At 42.8% G+C, this 15,522-nt stretch overlaps 1 protein-coding gene across 1 annotated transcript in view; it reads left to right on the forward strand.

Moving 5' to 3' along the window:
- Positions 1–15,522, forward strand: part of dnmt3bb.1 (DNA (cytosine-5-)-methyltransferase 3 beta, duplicate b.1) — a 55,811-nt gene that overhangs the window by 22,036 nt on the left and 18,253 nt on the right. Inside the window, exons 6-12 of the mRNA XM_080733019.1 lie at positions 3,592–3,750; positions 5,638–5,745; positions 7,688–7,832; positions 8,879–9,001; positions 9,848–9,892; positions 10,185–10,264; positions 14,091–14,203. Coding sequence (XP_080589145.1) covers positions 3,592–3,750; positions 5,638–5,745; positions 7,688–7,832; positions 8,879–9,001; positions 9,848–9,892; positions 10,185–10,264; positions 14,091–14,203 — 773 coding nt within the window. The remainder of the gene's footprint in view (positions 1–3,591; positions 3,751–5,637; positions 5,746–7,687; positions 7,833–8,878; positions 9,002–9,847; positions 9,893–10,184; positions 10,265–14,090; positions 14,204–15,522) is intronic.

Genomic DNA, 15,522 nt, shown 5'->3' on the forward strand with positions numbered 1-15,522 from the left:
AACCGTTGTTGTAATGGATCCATGCAGTGTAGTTATTATTTAGTCACAAGCTCTTGGTAATACTTTTCATTGGTTAAATAAAACCCACTAACAGACGTAACCACTTTCCCTTTTATTTCGAAACCTTTTGAAAAAGAATGAAAATAGTGTACAAGCTCACAAAGGTGCTTTTAGATCAGCTATTTTAGCTACTTTTGCATGACATTCATTTGCGGCCTGCAGGGGGCTACTGTTTGGCCCACACAAACCCCAGTAAGAGCAGCAACAACACTAGCATATCGTCGTTGTCGGGTGGAAATCTCGTATCTCCAAATTTCTACGTTCTTTTGCAAATCATACAAGGCCGTCGCACAAAAATAGTGAAAACAGGCGATCTACAAGCACACACCGCCTCGCGGTGCGAGGCATTGTGTGCTTGTAGATTGGCTGTTTTCACTAGTTTAAATCATTTTTAAAATGATAAATGCAAAACAAACGGTTTTGGACATACAAGATTTTCACCCGACAAACGACGATATCTGAACTGTCGCTGGAGTAGCGGGAACGCCACCGTCGCCCCCTGCCATGTTGTGGCCCTCGGCCTGGTACCCTAGACCTAATTTGGCCCTTGAGGAAAACTAATTGGGGAACCCTGAAGTAGGGCATTCATTTGTCAAAAAAAAAAGAAAAAAAAAGAAAAATACATACAATGTTGAATTATGGATATACAAGGTTTTAGCCTGACCCCAACGTTACGCTGTATCTTGGTCACCAACTTCATTCATCATTCATTACAGTAACATGTCTGTCTGTTGGGCATGTTCCGCTGTTGTTGCCCATCCAAAAGAGAGAGAATTTAGAAAGAAGAAAGTAGAGGACCTTGAGAGGCATTGAGAGGGAGAGATACGGGGAGAGGGAACTAAGAGGGATGGTTGGAGGGAGCGGGAGAGATGGAGAGGGAAAGAGGGAGTGCTTTTGAAAGGGGGATGTGTTTAGTTTGGCTGTGAGAGAGGAGAGGAGCTCCCTTTACACACAAACACACACACACACACACACACACACACACACACACACACACACACACACACACACACACACACACACACACACACGCAACCTCCTCCACCTGGCCCTGGGTTGGTGCAGGTGGGTTCAAACATGCACACGCGTACGCACTCACACGCATGTGCGAGTGCGTGCGCCCCCCCCACACACACACACACACCCTCCCCATACACACACACACACACACACACAGAGTCTGGCTGTATTTGCTCTCTATCAATAGTTTCTTTCAGGTCATGGTGACCACCGGTCACAGCTGGGCATGTGTGTGTGTGTGCACGTGTGCCTGTGTGTTTGTGTGTGTGAGGGAGAGAGAGAGTGTGTGTGTGTGTGTGCGTGTGCGTGTGTGTGTGTGCGTGCATGAATGCATGCAATGCTGTGCATGTCTGCGTGCAAGTGTGTAAAGAGATAAGTATGTGTATTTAGAGATGATTAAAAGTGTCTGTAACAAAGCCTAATGGATCTTACTGTGTGTGTTTGTGTGTTTGTGTGTTTGTGTGTTTGTGTGTGTGTGTGTGTGTGTGTGTGTGTGTGTGTGTGTGTGTGTGTGTGTGTGTGTGTGTGTGTGTGCGTGCGTGCGTGCGTGCGTGCGTGCGTGCGTGCGTGCGTGCGTGCGTGCGTGCGTGCTTATGTATGCACATATGCTTAACCTCCCTTGGAAATGCATGTATGTGTGTATAGCTGTGTGTATAGCTGTGTGTATAGCTGCAGGTATGAGCATGTGTGGGTGTATATTTGTGTGTTTACACAGCAGCGGCTGAAGTCTGAGACATCCATTAGCTGTGCTAGTTTGAATTCATTACCAAGACTAATGGCATTCACCCTCGTACTGCTCTTTAACTTTTAACATTCCATCCCATCTGCTGGGGATTACTTAACAACTCTCAACCTGGCGTCCCTATTTTGTGCATTATAGGTGAAAACAATCACATAAAACAAATAAAATGTTTAATATTATTTAGTGAAAGAGGCTCTTTTGAAGGTTTCTTCAAATGCTTCTCAATGCGAGCGTTTGTGTGTGTATGGTTCAGATACTTGTATCTTTACCAACCATGACTTAAAGACTTTTTGGGCGATGTGTATTGGCACAAATACTTCAGCGGTAGATTTTACCTTGGTATTAAATATGTATGCTTTGTTATGACAGAGTTGTGTACAGTACACACTACACAGTACCGTTGTGGTAGATTTTTTACAATCTTTGATATGTATTATCAACTGTGTATTGTATGGTATCGGCTGAGTGGTGAAACTGATATTCAGTGTTGCGATGCATTGTGAGCTTGTGGTTCTGCTATTATTTTTAAAAGATTTTGTGTAGAGTGAAAACAGGAGGGGGCTTGATATATACACCCTGGGGGGACTCTAGTAACAAAGTATAAATATTAGATTTTAAATGGTTAAACAAAATTAGTAGATCAATATTTTTAAAACAGTCTATGACTTTACATCAAACATTTGACTACAGACAGAAAATATCCACCTGTGCCAGTTGGCAATTGTTTTGTTTGTGCAGCAAACCCAAGAGAATCTGGCTGATGAACCTACAAGTTCATCACTCTAGTATTTGCTGTGTTGCACAAATGACTGCTCCTCAACCTAGTTTTACTTCCAATTAAAATCCACGTTTATGAAAGAGTGTGAACAACAATAAATTGCATTTAATTTGTTTGATTTGGAAACAGTTCAGTGAGTCATGAAGCAGACACATTGATATGATAATGTGAAGGGAAAAAAAAGAACATTCCATTTCATCGTGGTTAGAAGATTATCATAGTTGTGATATAGTAGTTTCCTCCCACTCCCTTTGACACCATTCTCCAGTGGTGCCAAGGTTTGAATACATTAGGGGCTGAAGAACGCAAGTAATTTGCAGCCGAGCCAGGAAGAGATATTTCATACTGTATACTGCACCTTACAGATCAGATGTACAGTAGAGCACTCTATTGCTTACATTTAACATTATTTAAATGACAAACTGTTACCAACTCCAGGGGGGCCAGTTATCTTGGTATGTTTGTTGTGAGGAGTGAGGAGGAGTGAGGAGGAGTGAACTGCTGCGGGGTGGGGTTAACCCATTTAGACCTGCATCTGTGTAACTTTTATTTTTAACCACTTTAACCATTATTTTATTTTGTATTTTTCATTTAGCTATTCAAAAATGGCAGATATATAAGCTCATAGCATGGCACTGAGTGCCGCACTATGAGCTGGTAGATCTGCTATTTTCAAAAAACCATGACGATGTGTGCAAAACTTTGAATATATACATTTTTTAAGCAACTTCTGTAACTCAAATCTTTGCTTCTGGGTGTCCCTAGAAAAACAGATTTTGAGATGATTGTTCGCGGACAAATACTACTTATACCACTTTTTCTAGTCACATGTTCAAATACTGGATTCTGATTGGTTTTAAACAGTGGTAAATAGGCCATAACCCTGAAACACTGGTAAATCAGCCAAAAACCCACTCCCCCTCATGGTAAATGGCTTACATATAATTCTGGAGAACCACTAAAATTTTTTGTGTGTCTGCTGTATCTCCAGGACAACAAAGGGTTCGGGATCGGAGAGCTGGTGTGGGGAAAGATCAAAGGTTTCTCCTGGTGGCCGGGCATTGTGGTGACCTGGCGCGCCACAGGGAAGCGGCAGGCCACGCACGGCATGAGGTGGCTGCAGTGGTTCGGGGACGGCAAGTTCTCAGAGGTAAGGAAGGACAGAGCACTTGTGGTCTGTGGGCCCACTAGAGGTCCATGACATAATTACAGGTGGTCCATGGGATATGCTGTAGCTGTAGGGAGTGGTCCTGGAGGATTGTTTGAAATATGCTAGCGGTAGTGGTCCAGAGCTATAAAAAAAAAAAGAAAGAAAGTTGAGAACCAGAGGTGAAGACGGAGGGAGGGATAGAGGAATAAAATGGAAACACAGTCTTGTGTTGTATCTTGTATTTATTCATTTATTGCGACCGTCAGGGAGCAGTTTACTATGAAAACCTCCACCGGCCGTCCGTCCGTCACACGCACGTCACACGTCACACCTTTGCCCTGCTCATATCTCCGCATCAGTATGACATCACACCACATGTGTACACAAACTTTCTGTACGTTGCTGTGGCAACAGTCTGTTGTTGCTGGTTTGTTAGTGTACGTTAGCAACCACCTTAGCAACCATGGTTTTACCCTAGCAACCAACTGTTTACCCTAGCAACCAACTGTTTACCATAGCAACCATGTTTTTTTACCCTAGCAACCAACTGTTTACCATAGCAACCAGATACACAGAGCAGGGATCTCCATATATGGGCATAAACAGGTGACATCACACTGATGTCAGATACTCAGAGCAGGGATTTCTCCATAATATATGGGCATAAAAGGGATTCTGTTAGGGATCTCCATATATGGGCATAAAAGGGATTCTGTTAGGGATCTCCATATATGGGCATACAAGGGATTCTGTTAGGGATCTCCATATATGGGCATAAAAGGGATTCTGTTAGGGATCTCCATATATGGGCATAAAAGGGATTCTGTTAGGGATCTCCATATATGGGCATAAAAGGGATTCTGTTAGGGATCTCCATATATGGGCATAAAAGGGATTCTGTTAGGGATCTCCATATATGGGCATAAAAGGGATTATGTTAGTGATCTCCATATATGGGCATAAAAGGGATGCTGTTAGGGATCTCCATATATGGGCATAAAAGGGATTCTGTTAGGGATCTCCATATATGGGCATGAAAGGGATTCTGTTAGGGATCTCCATATATGGGCATAAAAGGGATGGTATCCCAGATGATGCCCTGTTAGGAGAACCACACTAACAGAATCCATATATGGTCTTACCGACAGCTGCTATAAGCCAACCCTGGCGATAAGGTCTGAGTCGAAGAAATGCTTCTTTCCTGGCAAGAATTGCCCCTTTATACTGTAGGACTCGTTTGTGTATTGTATGACATCACGCCACATCATCGGCTGAGGACTGTGTGATGTCATCATATCTCCATATATGGAGACATAAGTTGCTCATGCCCAAATATGGGCTGGTGAGGTCAGACTTAGTGTGATGCGTAGGTTATCTCCATATATGGAGATTCAACTTCAATGAGTAACCATGGCAAACTGTCAACTGCCCGTATGTCTAAAACAAACTTTTGGCCTATTTGTGGAGATAAGCGACCAACGGTCGCTTATCTCCCGATTAGGGAGTCTTACTGGTTTACTTACTTACTTACTTACTAGGGACAGTGTGCATTAATCAACATGTCAGTTTTCAGAGCTAGAGTAAGGGCCGAAGCATACTCCACCTTTAGAGCCGAATATATTTCGGTTCGGTGCGGGGAGTCACAAAATCTCGGCAGCACTGAACAGCCGGATTAATGACGGAACCCTCTGAATGACGCCATATTGTAGTTTGGACAGAGCCGAACCTAAATAAATGTGTCTCTAAAAGTGGAGTATGCATCGGCCCTTAGCCAGAAGCTAATTTCAATCTGTAGTCCTTGGGAAGGCTGTTAAAAAGTCATGATAAAACTATCTATACACCTATACCTATATTCACCTCTACTTTCTCCTCTACTTTCCTCTCCAGGTTTCAGCTGACAAGTTGGATTCCATTACAGCCTTTCCTAAGTTCTTCAGCCAGGCTTCCTACACTAAGCTTGCTTCATACCGCAGAGCCATCTTTCAGGCACTGGAGGTGAGTCACATTCTGGGGCCAAAATGTTGTCAGTTGAAATCCCTTTTGGCCTGTTTCACCTGTTTTGCCATAGTATGCATTAGGCTTTATGAGTCTGCAACTCCAAGAATGTGCACATTTGTATACTCTGAGACATGTGTACACTTTACTTTGTAGATTGGGGTGTCAGAGATACAAAATCGTTTCAAGTGGAGGTCTGTGGTTTGATGCATTATCAAACTGGAGGTCCATAAACAGTTAAACAGGTTGAGAATCACTGACATACAGTATATATCACACCATGGATCCTACTGAATACAATGCAACAGGACCATAAAGCTGACATGCACATAACATAAATGACAACATAACATAAATCTACTTTGATGAGAGTGTTCCTGAGCACTGACAGGCAAAGGAGGAACAAAATAATGATGAGGACAAGAAGAGATTAGTAAGGGGAGGAGGAAAAACAAAGGGGTTCATAGGAAAAGAAGGGGAAGAGGAGGGAGGGAGGAGAAGAGATTGGTAGTAGAGGAGAGGGAAGTGGGCGTGTGGGAGAGTGTTGTGCAAACAACATACCAGGTAATTTCGCTGCCAACAAAATCACTGGTTCACTGGAAGAATATCTGCACACATGTCCTATTATGTCTCAGCGTGTGTGTGTGTGTGTGTGTGTGTGTGTGTGTGTGTGTGTGTGTGTGTGTGTGTGTGTGTGTGTGTGTGTGTGTGTGTGTGTGTGTGTGTGTGTGTGTACGGCTGCAAACAAATGCCAAGTGCTGTAAACACGTTACTCCGTTATTCACGTTATTCCCTTGAAATCTTCTCTCTCTAGTAGCGTCTGTCCATTGTGCACTTTCCCTTTCACTCTGACAGTGTGACAGTGCACAGACCACAGTCATTCAGGCTGATAGTCAGACAGACATTCAAGCACAGCCTGACAGACAGGACAGCTCAATAGACAGATAAATATACAGACATGGACATTGTCCGTACTTGTCTGATGTCAATCTCTTTCCATCAAACCCTGCAGCTCTCTCTCACACACACACACACACACACACACACACACACACACACACACACACACACACACACACACACACACACACACACACACACACACACACACACACACACACACACACTCTCTCTCTCTCTCTCTCTCTCTCTCTCTCTCTCTCTCTCTCTCTCTCTCTCTCTCTCTCTCTCTCTCTCTCTCTCTCTCTCTCTTCTTTTTTGGAGCGGTGAAAGCGCTCCCAATAGACAGGTATGTCCGTGGGTATGTGGCTGGGTGGCTGGCTGGGTGGCTGTCTGGGTGGCTGGCTGGCCGTGTCCGTAGCCTGGCAATACCTTGAGTGGCCACACACAACACACTAGTTAAAGGAGGAGCGCTGTTTTGTGCAGGCCAGGCACACTCACCACTCACTCACAGGCACAGTTTACAGTTTACAGTTTAGGCATTTAGCAAGCTGCTCAGATTCACCGCTCCACTTCGAACCGAGGTTTGATTTTTTTTAAAACTTTTTGCAAGGAGGACACTTGTACGAGTGTACGTATATGTATTCCGCTGTATTAGACACAGATAAACACAGATAATCGCACATATGTCTGTCTGTCTGTCTGTCTGTCTGTCTATCTGTAGAAATACATCTGACAGACAGACAGACAGACAGACAGACAGACAGACAGACAGACAGACAGACAGGCGTCTGAGTGTGTCGGTAGTGTGTTTTTCTTTCTGCTCGCCAGGGATTCTCTGTGTGCCTAAAGTCAACAGCCATCACTCACTACCTCTTCTCCTCCTTCCCTCCATCCCTCATGCTGTCTTCAGCAGACATAATATTATAGACCAGGGCTTTTTGGGCTTAAGTAGTGACTTTTTTTTTTACACCCTCTATTTATTTACATGTTTTCCTGAAATGACGCCCTCTGCTCTCTCTCTCTTCTCCCTCCATCTCAGATGGCCAGTATTCGTGCTGAGAAGACCTTTCCTCCATGTGACTCTGACAACCCGGAGGACCAGGTCAAACCCATGCTGGACTGGGCCAACGGTGGCTTCTTGCCCAAGGGACGGGACGGACTCAAACCCACGCAAAACGCCGCAGGTCAGCGTAGGAGCCAAGCCACTAACCCACTGGTCACTGGGTTCGCGGAGTGCTGAAAATATAGAGAGCATTCTAGAGAGAATACAGTTGTCTCTGGATTGACGTGAGAGAAGAGAAAAGATAACAGCTCAGACATGTCAACAGGAGTTGACGCAAAGTGCTTTCCAGTCAAGGATGATGACCAAACATAAAACGTGTTAACTAGAATAAATCTGTAAGCCTAAAGGTGTTGTAAGTAAATGATATCTTTTGGTTAAAACAAACAGATTTTTGCTAAAAGCTTAAAGCTCTGTGTTGACATAGCATTCATTGCTATAGAGAGTGTATGTTCAGTAACAGGAGTCTCTCCATCTCTCCAGCTCTTAAGTAAGCAAAGAAATGTTCAACTAGGATATCAAATCAAAATATACAGGTTTTCATGGGTTTTTAGATAGATGAGGAGAGAGAGCGTCAGAGGGATTCATACCAATGAAGCATATTGAATTGGAGGAGAGAGGGTGAGAGAAGAGTTAGGGAATGAGATAGAACCATGTCTCATGTTGCAAGTTGAACAACGTATGTGTGGGTGGTTTTGACTACCACGGGTAACGATGCCAGCCAAATGGCCAATGGCAGAAGATGATTCATACTGTAGCTTGTCTAAGGCGGTGTTAATAATGACACGGATCAATGTCATGTTTTAGCCATAGAAAATTCCTAACGGCTTGCAATATTTTTAATATATATATATATATATATATATATATATATATATATATAGATAGATAGATAGATAGATAGATAGATAGATAGATAGATAGATAGATAGATAGAGATATACCGGTATAATGTCAATTGTTTTTCTTCTGTTTATTTTTCTTCATTTGCCACTGCTGCTTAGTAACAACCACATTACTATGCTGCTGCTGCTACTACTACTACTACTACTACTACTACTACTACTACTACTAGACCTAATATGGTTGCTTATACTGTACTATACTGCTGCTGTTGCTACTGCTACTAATGATCATCATCATTTATGTATTGTGTATGTTTTTATCTAGAGAGTGCAGTATTGGACCCTCAGGTTCTAGATGTGTCTCTGCCAGAGTATTTCCCCAGCGCAAAGAGGCCACGAGTCAGCCTTTGTAAGAGCAAATCTGCTCCAGAGGAGAGCTTCAGTAGAGGTACGTTGAAAAACACTTACTGTAGTTCACAGGACTCCCGGAGTGCTACAGAATGCAACCAATTACCACTGTCAGTGCCAAGTACACGTACAGTATATGGATGAACTTCATACTTGGCAATAAAGTCTGTGATTCATATCCTGGAATCAAGGAGTGAGTCTGCCACAAGTTGTCATTAAAATTCTGCCTCAAGTCGTACCTATCTGATGTTCTGCTCAAGTTGAAGCAAGCGCAAAGAATATTTTGGTGATGGGATTTTCATGCCATGTGGTAAATGCATCAGTTGCCATTTAGTCAAATTTGTTGAGATAACACATCTGGTATATATTGGACAGTTGTTTAATGTATTTTTGTGTGGTCTACGGTAGTGCCAGATGTCAAGACAATGATGATGTCCTCAAGATGGTGGTGAGGGCAAGGCACCTCGCCACCGATAGATGCTGTGATGTTGATCAATATCTACTTTTAATTGTGCAAAATCAATATATCGTTGTTGTCGGGTGGAAACCTTGTATGTCCAAAACCTTTCGTTTTGTATTTGTATTTATCATTATCAGCACACAGCACCTCACATCACTTATTTTGTGTGACACTATTGTATGATGAAGTAGGGCTGTAATTAATTTGAAACTTTGAGATACGAGGTTTCTGTCCGACAATGACGAATCAAAAACAGGTGATAGAAACCCAAATAGTGGGGAGTATCACTGGGATTGAGTAACATGAGCACAATATCCCTCCTACATGTGCTTCCGGTCCCATCCTGTCTTGACTTGACTCTCTCTCTCTCTCTCTCTCTCTCTCTCTCTCTCTCTCTCTCTCTCTCTCTCTCTCTCTCTCTTTTAGAACAAATGGTGAATGAAGTTTTGAAGAATAAAAGAAGTATAGAAGGTACTGTACATGTGTTCTGTGTGTTCTGTCTGTGTGTGTGTGTGTGTGTGTGTGTGTGTGTGTGTGTGTGCGTGTGCGTGTGCGTGTGTGTTTGTGCGCGTGCGTGCGTGCGCGTGTGTGTGTGTGTGTGTTTATACTGTAAATAATTGTAAAACTGTTGATTAGTACATGTACGTGTGTCTGCCTATGATCAACGTTTTATATAATTTACTAGCACAATTCAAACTGATGATTAATGATTGTTTTGTGCGTGTGTGTGTGTGTGTGTGTGTGTGTGTGTGTGTGTTGGCAGAGTTCTGCCTCTCCTGTGGTAAGATGAGAGCAGCAACCTTCCACCCACTGTTTGAAGGAGGCTTGTGCCAAAGCTGCAAAGTAAGAACATTTAACCATTTTTTTCCCATTCTGTTTTTATTTACTTTTACTATCAGTGATTGAGTCATACTGTAGTACTACTAGGGCTGGGTCGGTGTCGTCATTTTGTTTCTGCGGTTTTCGTCTTCCCATTACTGACGGTATTGCGGTAATTACCACAACCCCATATCTATTAATTAGGGTTCGGCGATAAGCCAAAATATTCCTGTCATCTTCCCAAAATTCGCCACTCCACAGTCCTATAAGCCCGAGTTATACTTCCCTGTACAGCACAGAGGGTCTCGCTTCGAAAGTAGCAGATCTACAAGCTCGCAACACGTCGCGTCCGCAACGCGTTCTGAGCTTGAAGATCTGTGCAGTGTCGGGTTACTATAGTAACGTAGGCTACTGGGCTTTCTCAGACAATGTACGCTGTGACCAAACCAGATCATGAGACGTGAGTCACGTCTCAAATCGCATTGATTGAGTGGTGATAGAAACATATTGTAGACGGTTTTTAGTTAACAGACTTGACAGAAACGGTTGTAAGACCGCCGACGGAGCACAAACGTTCCTGCAGCAGCACTAGCCTGCAAATGCAGTTAGCGACAGTGGTGGAAAAAGTACTCAACATAAAAATACTCTGCTAGAAGTAAAAGGCGTCGCCCGTTGAGCTTGTAGATCGGCCATGTAGTGGAGTAGAAGTAGAAGTAAAAGTATTGACAATTGGAAATACTCCAATAAAGTAAAAGTACATCAAAATTGCACTTGAGTAAATGTACTTAGTTACATTACATCACTGGTCAGCTGACTTGCAGAAACTAGCGCTAGTTTAGTTTTTAGTCCACCTGCTCCGCTTGTATGCTCTGTTAAGCCTATTATAGTTTTTTTAGTTTTATAAATACTCGTGTGGATTATGGATACAGTTGAACGCTGCTGCTCTACAAGGCTACTACTGCTGCTCCCGTGCCCGAGCTTCATGTCACAAACATCATGAAACATGTGGTAAGCGGCCCAGAGCAGAGCGGCATGGAGCGGCAGGCGGTCCTAGCTTCTCTGCCGTTTTAAAACTTGCTCGTTCTCAAAAAATAAAATGTCCCCGCTCCGCTCGCATGCTCTGTAAAGCCTATATATATTTTGTATTTATTTATTTTTTCACTACTGTGCCCAGCCCTAAGTACTACTACTGCTACTACTACTACTGCTACTACTGCTATTCTTAACTGCTTACTTGTGGTTAATACTAATTTGACTAACTTTCTTTAGAAGTACAAATACATTTCCTCATGACATTGACACACAAGTTTGGTTACGCTGTTGTCTGTGTGCTTTTGTAAATCACCTTAATAATTGTTTTAAAACCAGAAGAGTAAAGCTGCAATCCATAACTTTTGTTTGTGAATAAATCATTATTTCTGCCAATTTGTATGATAGAGTATGTTAATACAGTGTTTCTCAAATGGGGGTACGTGTACTCCTAGGGGTACGCGGAGGTACTGCAGGGGGTACTCAATATAATACCCCCAAAAAGACAAATAGAAGCATAACTCATGATACTATTATTCATAATTAACTACAATTGAATTAGAAGTAGAAACAACATTTTCTGTTATGTTTAACGATGACACTTTTTGTGAGCCTGATAGTTGCCAACCCAAATTACATGGTACCGGGCAACTGGTATGTGTTTGAGTGTAAGTTCAAGTGAAAGTGAAAACTGGACTGAAATGTTATGGCCACAGTGTTGAAACTCTAACTCCCTTTTTTATTTGGTGTGATGTTATATTCTTGAAAAGGGGGTTTATCATATACCGCTAGTTATGGTTTTAATTGCAGTTGGGAAAATGTTGTTGTCGGGTAAAGGGGTACTTGGGATTCAAAAATCAGCTAGGGGGGTTACGGTACTCAAGCCAAAAAAGATTGAGAAACACTGTGTTAATACATTATAACTAACACTGAATAAGACATCAATGTTACGTATTGCAGCTTTAAGTTGAACTTAAGTGAACTCTACTGGTCGTTTTGAGCGGCATCATAGCTGGTACATTCAGTATCATCTTTTCAGGGATCAGATGTATGCACGCTTTGACAAACACATTTTAAACTTAATCCTTCTTTTACAGATTCTCTAGACACACACCAGGCCATAGCACTAACTCTTATTTTCAGCCTTATCAATTCACCATGCATATAATTCGGTTTAGGAAATGAGTTAGATAAAAGCAGCTACTGTAATCCAAAACTCTTCCCTTCCTTTTCAAAGGCTGTAAATGTGATGAACAAATTACAATAAGTGTGGAGAGATCTTAGAGAGGGGTAGATTGGATTTCAGTCTCCAAGGATGTTGTAATTCCAGGTGTAAATGCATATCTGGACACTGTCCAGGCATGTTAAGCGGGTGTCATTTGGTTTCTGTTGTCATTTTGTGTTATTACTTGCTTTTGTAAAAGGGCCTGTCAATTTAGATTGTTGATTTTATTGTTGATTCTCTTTATTTGTTGATTGTTTTAATTTCACATTACTGTTGTAAAGATTCCCTATGCACATTTTCTGTGCCTGCAAACAAAACAAGCCCCTGGTTGGTCTTTGAGTCAAGAAACTGCTTTTCATTTAGCCCATTTCTTGTCAGACGGGAGCTCCACAATCAGTCGCTCGGGGAAGGAGAGCTGACAGGAGGGAGGAGAAGAAAAACACACACTCTCTCTGTGTGTCTTTGACAGCTTGACTGTAAACAATCTGTAGATTTTAGTCAAGAAATAGACCATGTAGTTGCTCAATCTCGGATTACCTACTGTACAACTGTTATTAGTACAACTGTGTAATTAGTATTCTGTACTTTTCCATAGTATGTGTATACTGTCTGCGATTGACAGCATTCGTGCCATTTTGTGCAAATAGGCGAACACCCAAATGAAGATAGTTGTCCCACTGTCCAGTGACCAAAATCACTCAACTATAGAGTTTATAAACTCAGTGGATTTTATGAGAACCCTATGGAAAATAGACAATATTGAAGCTCACATGTTGCTATGCAGCGCGTTTTGAGCTTATAGATCCGATATTTCTGTCCAAGACATTTGGTGTAAAGGGAAATAATGAGTATAGAGTGTATAGTATATAAGTTAACTAAGTATATAGGGTTTAAGTGGTTAATGCATGGAATAAACAGGGCCAAAGAGACCCTGCCTCCGTTGAACACACTTGCGTAAATAATATACTTAGTATTTCCTGAATACTGTGTGTTGTAGACAAGTCTAGTCTTGGCTGGACTGGAGTGCAGGACGACATATCAAGACCAGGCCTTGAGGAGCTGAAATGAAGATTTTGTTTCCGCAATGTTCCGTAATCTAGATATGTGGGAAAAGACAATTACCTCTCGGGGATCAAAGGGCCACAATTGTGCCAATTTCACAACTCTGAATCTGTTTACTCATCGTGTGGAGTATTACATAACATGTGAAAAGTGTTCTGTAGCTCCTCAGTGAGTGGTGGAGACTGGAGAAACTATGAGAAAGTGATCCACTCACTCGTGTAAAGCCTGATTTGTTCTTCGTCATATTGATGATGCCGCTCTCCGAGAATAGCCGATCTACAAGCCAACGACAAAGAGGAAATGTAAGACTAGAATGAGTGTAAATTAAGCACAACTTTCCACGTTGTTCATTTGTTTATGAGGGTTGTCTGTGTGTGTGTGTGTGTGTGTGTGTGTGTGTGTGTGTGTGTGTGTGTGTGTGTGTGTGTGTGTGTGTGTGTGTGTGTGTGTGTGTGTGTGTGTGTGTGTGTGTGTGTGCGTGCGTGCGTGCGTGCGTGCGTGCGTGCGTGCGTGCGTGCGTGCGTGCGTGTATAGGATGTGTACCTGGAGATCTCCTATATGTATGATGATGACGGGTACCAGTCCTACTGTACAGTTTGCTGTGGAGGACGAGAGGTGCTGCTGTGTGGCAACGCCAACTGCTGCAGGTCAGACACACACACACACACACACACACACACACACACACACACACACACACACACACACACACACACAGACACACACACACACATACACACACACACACACATCTATCCTTTTCTCCCTCCTTCTCTCACCTCTACAATTCTGATATCTTACCTCTACAATTCTGATATCTTCACAAATTGGTACCACTCAAGGTGACCGTACGTTTTTTAAATTTTTGTCTTCCTACACGTCTCTAGTTCCCTTTCTGAGACACAGCTAAATTGATGTTATCAGCCGCTAGAGTCGGTGTCCCATTAACTTTACTATACAGGGGGGAAAAAAGCAAAAAATTAATCTGCTTTAACTCATACTGTGCCGGGCCACTTGGGGGCGCCAAAGTCTGTTGAGTGGCCAGGGTCCCTCTCATAGAGGAGCGTTGCAACATACAGGGACTCACGTAGCAGTGACGTGCGTGGTCACGTTTGTGATGAAAAAGACCCGGATGAAAATGGCTACAGGATTGCTATAGGCTAACACTCAATTAGAAGATCGATTTTCTGCGATTTAGCCGTAAATAAAACTTTCCCGCTACCATAAGAACACAGTTCAGAGAAAATGAGCTCCAAAGATGTGAGTTTGTATTGGATTCGGCGGCGCGATGCGGCGGCGTTACCCTCTCGCGGGCCAATGTAAACAGAATCGCGGCCCCGGGCCTGGATGGAAAATTAGACCGGGGCATCGTTGAGGCCTCCAATTAATTAATTCATTTTATTAAAAAAGCCGGACTAGATCGGGATCGGCACCCTGGAATACGTCGCGCCGCCGACAGTATAGATTGAGTTTTTTTTGGGGGGCTCAATGGAATCAATCGTCGGACCATCTAGACTCGGTCGTTGGGAAGCGTAGGACGAGCCAGGACCACCCACATCTCTACAAGCAGCTCAGGGTAAGTAAAATAGCATAAAAAATATTGTATTGTATTGAGAAAAAGACGGACTTGTTCGGGATAGGCACAAGAAGGGTTAAGTAGCATGTGAGGGGTCAAACTAGGGTTTTTCATGATTCTGAATCCATTGCAAGCATCTGTTTTTTTAAGGAGAGCTTCTTATATACTCTCCGACCACACCCGACTCAGGTGTACGGAATCAGCCTGACGGCTCTGCACTAAACTGCCGGCTAGCCTGCAGAGAGGGGCAGGGCCGTCACACTAGAGACATGTAGGAAGTCAAAAATGTAAAAAACGGAAGGTCACCTTGGGTGGTTCCAATTTGTGAAGATATCAGAATTGGCCCCTGGCCTAACATTCTCACTCTCAGATAAGGTGATCAAAAACTAC

Source organism: Nannobrachium achirus (genome assembly GCF_963921795.1).
Source record: "Nannobrachium achirus genome assembly, chromosome: 9".
NCBI lineage: Eukaryota > Metazoa > Chordata > Actinopteri > Myctophiformes > Myctophidae > Nannobrachium > Nannobrachium achirus.